Genomic DNA, 6000 nt, shown 5'->3' on the forward strand with positions numbered 1-6000 from the left:
ACCTGTTTTCCCATTTTCCCAATGACAAGAAGAATTGGGGGAGATAGGAGAGAGAGACTTAGCTGGTTATCAAGGGTAGATAACTCTGTACAAAAGATTGCATCAGTGACGTAGACATAATGTTAGGCAGTAGGTTGATGTCTCCTGTGTTACGGTTTTTGCAGGATTCGGGTGAGAGATATAAATGACGCGTTCAAAGAACTGGGACAGATGGTGGCATTGCATTCTGGGACCAGTCAACCGTTAACCAAGCTGATGATCTTGCAACACGCCGTAAATGTAATTACCTCCCTTGAGCACCAAGTGAGAGGTTGGTGTCGCAGACATATTACATAAGTACATTACATATAACATGTCATCTCTCTGCTTTGTATCAGTTGTAATAGATAATGCTCCATATGCATTTCATTCACAAAGGCCAGATAGTATACATATGCATCATGCACCAGTTTTTCATTGGAAAATGTGTTCTGGATGAACAATGTTGGATTAGAGGGACTTTGTTTGTGTAGTTGTTGAATCTATTTTTAGTGGTGATTAATCTTTGTCTTGAGTGTGGCTGCTTCACAATCAATAACCAGTACAGAGCACTGTATTAACCCTACATGTTCCTGCTTTGAATTTTATACAATTTATGTTCCTGCATATACAAAACTGTTGTACATCAACGACGTGGTAGTTTGGCCGGGTGCTTAAAAGGGAGGTGAAGGGTGAGAAGGGGTGTACAAGAGAGATAAGGGGGGAGGGGTGTAGCAGTAGGGGAGTTGCTGCCCCTGTTGAGATAAGGGAGTTACTGTCCTTGATGCCATGCTTTCTCTCATGTGTCCTTGACAAGTTTTATTTTGTATTTCAGAAATGAGGATGTTGCCGATATTGGACATTAATTGCATGAATGCAATGAAAGTGATATAAAAACTTGCATGAAATTCTAACATTTTATGATATTCTAACATTAAATGATATTGAATTGCAAATTTTTATGATATTTAGAAGAAATTTGATAATCTTTTGAAAATAACTGGAAGATAATTTTTTGCTTGAATCAGTTTTGTATGTGATGTCATGTTTTGCCATGCACTGAGAAGCTTTCTGTGTGACTAATAGATTCAGAATAATTTTGAAAGTTCAAGTCAGAACTCTAGAAAAATATAGCACAAAAAAAAAAAAAATACGGGATTACATTCTAGAACTTTCACTCATATTCTGTAGGGAAGCACATGGCACACATGACAGTTTTTTTCCCTCCTGTTTTAGTGGGTTTTTTTTGTTTGTTTGTTTGTTTTTTTTTTAAATTTAAAATTTTTTAACCTCGACATTTTTTTTGTTATCTAGAGAGGAATCTCAATCCTAAGGCAGCATGTCTAAAACGGAGAGAGGAGGAGAAAACAGAGGAACTTCCAGGAAGTCGAGGGATGACGGCGGACGATCTGGCTGCCCAGCAAGCCGCACTATCAGGTAAGGTACGCAACTTGTTGCTACCTTATTCCACGGGTCAGTACGGCCAAGAGGAAGGGGATATGGACGACTTCTGCTGATTGTAGTTTTACTAGGTAAAACTTAACACTCGGACTTTGGCCTCGGTCATTTTCTCCTCTCTCTGGATTTTAATGCATGTTTTTTCAATACTTCCCTTCCTTGGTGGTGGTACTGAACCTATGGAACTTCTGTAAACAAGCTGTTTATTTCTAGTTATCTGACATGGCTTATTTTAAATTATTGTTTAATTTTTAATGTGGATTCAGAAGCATTTTCTTCACAGTGCCAAATGCAAACCTAATTTAACTCGATCCCTTCAAATGCATGTTCATAATGTTATCCTGACAACATATACAGTAAAGTATACAATGTCATACTTGTGATTTATTTTAGGGTCTGCCTCTTTGAGTCAGATGACATCATGTGGTGGGAGGGTAGGGGGAGTATCCATGAACAATAACCCTGCAAACAGACACGGTGCATTTCCTTATCTGTCCGGGGGTCAGGAAAACAGCCCTTATATGATGGGGGAATCTCCCATGAAATATTCAGACAGTAAATGTGCTAAATCTATGGATTCTGACATCAGCATGAACAGTATGGGTCTGACGTCGGCCGGGATGGACCACTGCCCCAATGATATGGGGATGTTGTCTCGGATGTCGTCCGATCAGGGAAATCCCTCTTGTTAACCATGGACAAAAACAAAACAAATAAAAAAAGCAATAAAAATTTTCTGTGTGCTGCTGTTGAGATGGTAAACAGGAGGATAAAAGGGAGCTTACTATTGCTGTGTCAAGACAGAGTTATCTCCCTCATTTGGACTAGTAAAGGGAGGTTATATTGAGACTATTAAGTAGGTTGGAATGAAAGTTACTACCATTTAATGATTCTCTGTTTCCTGGACAGGGAGTAGTTTGGTGTCATTTTGTTGAATCTCGACAGAAAGAGAGAGAGAGAGGAGGAGAGAACTTTTGTATATTTACTGTTGATCAGGAATGCCAGTGACATATTATTTTTAATTATGTTTAATGTTATATGTATCAGTTGCCATAGAAACAAATTGTTTTTGAATTCAAAATAGGAGTATGAATTTCCATATCCCTAATTTTATCTTTTTCGAGGGTGGATAATATATGGATGTTTTTTTTAAGAACATTCATGGCAAAATTTTTGGTCCTTTTTTTATTTTAAAAGTTTATTAAATTTTTATTGCTATCAAGACAGATTATGAAGGAATCTGCTTAAAAGTTTTATAGTCTTCCTGAGTGCAGTTTTTTTTTTAATTTTGGTAAAGGGGGGAGGGGATAAGAAAAAAAAGTCTGTGTAAAAATTGAAGTCCTGTTTCAATCTTTCAATGAAGTTGCTTCATTCAGAAAAAAAAAAAATCGATGGTTGTGAAGCGAATTTGATTCAAGTGATTTTGATGTTGGTTGTGTGTTTTTTTTTTTGTTTTTTTTTTTTTAAGAAAAAAAAAATTTATCAGTGACTGTACCGGTAAGCATTGTAACACAATATAGACCTGTACAGAAATTAAAATTTTTGTTCAAGATTATATTTTCTAGCATTAAATGAGCCAAAAATTATGGTTTTTGATGAGCAATATTCGTTATACATGCTGTATCATTGTATGAACCTATTTTTTAACTTGGTGCATTTTGAGTGTTTATTATATGACATTGTACATAGTTCATTTTTTTCACACTTTTGCATGAGAAATTCTTCAAGCCAAAACATTTTTTAAAGGGCCATCTTAATTAATTTTGGCGATAATTAAGGAAAAAGATGGTGATCTTTCCAAAAATTGGATTCAAGAAAACAGATGTGTCCAAATACATTTTGATCGAAAATTTATACCTTTTTTTCTTTTCATGATTCCTTTGTAGGGAATCAGAGTTGTTTGGTTGAAAACTGAGTAATTAGCCTATTGCCCATGTTCAGGGTCAGATTTATTCCCCTTGTATAAATGTACATAGCACCTTAAGAATTGTTATATATACAAGCCAGTGCCTGTCTTAGCTAGGACAATAAGTATTACCTCCCTTTTATAAATTAAGAAGAAAGAAATAATAGCAATGCTGTTGTGTTGGTGAAAGGGGAGGTAAATTGTTTTGGAGTCTCTAGTTATTGCATTATGTATTGAATGATTATTATATAATTAAATATATTTATCTCAAAAAAATCTTCCATGTTTTCATCTGTGTGCAAGTTGATGACCTATTTTTCAAGAATGACTTTTTTCTCTCCCTATTTTGTGAACATGACTATTTTATCAAGCCAAAGGTTGCTGAAATATGTGAAATATGCTTTATATATGTATACAGCTACTTCCAAAAAATAAGGAAAATGTTTTTTAGAGAGATGTACAATAACATTTGACCACCATAGTGAGGTTTAGTGAGGGGTTGATGAACAAGTGGTGTCAAAAGTCAACATTTTTCTACGTACCAACCCTTTTCATAAGTTATCAAGTTTATTTTGAACAATATTTCTTTTTTGTTTTTCCAATTTTGATTTTTGAGTTTGTGTACTTATAAACTCGGATCTGATTGGTTGATTTTTAAAGCAATCATTGATCTGATTGGCAAAAAATTGTGAAAGTTAAAAAAAAAAATATCTGAACAAGGTTGTTAGAAACATGTTGTGTTACCTTATTTTGCTTAGGAACAGATTCTTTAGAGTAATAATTAATAAGTGATGAATATTTATTTGTCAGTCTTGTGGCCTTACAGTTGAAACCCTTGCTAGCAAGGATGACATGTATGTATGTATATATAAATATATTATTTTAATAGCTTGGGGAAGAAAATGCCACTATTTCACCTTGACTTGATAGCTGTCTTTAAAGGGGCCTGGACACAGTTGCATTGTTTACCTTTTATATTTCTATGCTTATTCAAAAAATATAACCAGTTAAATGAATTACATGAATATTCTTAAAATGATAATGACGTTCTTCTTTACACCACATCAAACATCTGTTTTTGTAAACAGGGCACGAGCTCTGTTATTGTTAATGTTTGCGATTCACTGGGTGTGTTCAATTTGTTAAACTTTGTACACATCACTGAGCATGGACTGAAAATACTGGTGAGTTGGTTTTGCTTTCTCACATTTCTACTTTGAATTTGCTGGATTATAGTTTTAATATTTTTCATTAATACACAGCAAAATTTCTACTTTTCTTAAGTATTATGGATAAAGTTTACTTTTTGAAAGTGCAAGGATGTGTCAATCAAACGTGTCCCAAAATTCATAGTTTCAATAATTTCCAAATAAAAGAAGTTTCTTAATACACTTTTATCTTTTTTCTGTGTGAAATGCTATAGCAACATATAAGTCATGATTTTATACAGAAAATTTGAGAAATATTTAATTCAAATCTGTGTCCAGGCCCCTTTAAAAGACAATTTATTTGTAACAATCACTGAATTTGTACCTTCAATAATTTTAGATTGAAAAACCAGTCTACCACTAGCATACTTCGAAAAAATAAACATAGTATTTATATGAACAAATTTTTTTTGTCTGCAATATTTGTTTAAAGAGAATAAAACCATGACTTTTTTCTTATTGTAGAATTTTTTCCCACATCATTTTACTGATAACATTTATATACATTTAGTATAGACCATCATATTCACAATCAGTTTTTTTTAATACAAAATGGTGGTGACATTTTTTTCTGTTGGGAGCGGATTTTGTTGAAATGTTAGATCCGTGCCTCTTGACCTTTCACCTTATCACTGCCATTAGTATGTAGTATGATTTGATCATTGTGTATGCCAGGTCATTTTTCTGTCTTATCTCTGCTGAATGAGGAAGTAATAAATTACAAACCGCAGTAGATTTTTGTCTTATTTCATTAAGGAAAAAGGGAGGGGGTGTAGGAAGTGGGGGACAAAGGGGAAAAGGGGGGATTAGGCAGAAGGGGGGGGGGGGGCTTGGAAAGAAGTCGATGGAAAGGTTGGAGAAGAAGGAACAAGAAATGAGGAAGTAATAAATTACAAACTGCAGTAGATTTTGTCTTATTTCATTAAGGAAAAGGGGGGGTGTTGGATGTGGGGGACAAAGGGGGAAATTAGGCAGAGGGGGAGGGGAGAGAACTGGGAAATGTTGATGGAAAGGTGGGAGAGGAGGAAGCAAGAAATTAGGAAGAAAAAGGGGGAGGAAGAAGCAAAGGGTTAAGATTTGGGATAATAGATAGTTTTCGATAGACGCAATTTAAGCAAGAGTTATTTCCCGTCGGTCGCCATATTAGAGGTTAACAAGCCCAGATTCCTTCATTATTCAATCAATTTAAACTTGTCATACAGGGTAATGAGATGAAGACAACGCAGATTTTCGTATATACGAATACTTGATACCAAAAGCTTCCTCTAATTCATGTTTAAGTATTTTAAAGATTTTTACCAAACATGCTTAAAATTAGTTGCTCAAAGAGGAAATTTCACTAGTTTGACCTCCAAGATGGCGGCCAAGGGAAATAACTTAAAGGGAAATTACGTCATACGAAAACTATCT

At 34.5% G+C, this 6000-nt stretch overlaps 1 protein-coding gene across 8 annotated transcripts in view; it reads left to right on the forward strand.

The window, feature by feature from the left end:
- LOC133198984 (transcription factor 4-like) overlaps positions 1 to 5323 on the forward strand; it is a 59046-nt gene extending 53723 nt beyond the window's left edge. For 5 of the 8 annotated variants that reach the window (XM_061334881.1, XM_061334882.1, XM_061334884.1 and 2 more), the window contains exons 19-20: positions 1333 to 1455; positions 1870 to 5323. In XM_061334881.1, the coding sequence (XP_061190865.1) occupies positions 1333 to 1455; positions 1870 to 2168 (422 nt within the window). In that variant the 3' untranslated portion in view covers positions 2169 to 5323. Of the gene's footprint in view, positions 1 to 164; positions 311 to 1332; positions 1551 to 1869 lie in introns of all 8 variants that reach the window. The other 3 variants (XM_061334887.1, XM_061334888.1, XM_061334883.1) reach the window with 2 other exon arrangements.
- The last annotated feature ends 677 nt before the right edge of the window (positions 5324 to 6000 follow it).

Source organism: Saccostrea echinata, unplaced genomic scaffold (genome assembly GCF_033153115.1).
Source record: "Saccostrea echinata isolate AGI-Se365-2 ecotype Australia unplaced genomic scaffold, CSIRO_AGI_Sech_v1 ptg000033l, whole genome shotgun sequence".
NCBI classification, from domain to species: Eukaryota; Metazoa; Mollusca; class Bivalvia; order Ostreida; family Ostreidae; genus Saccostrea; species Saccostrea echinata.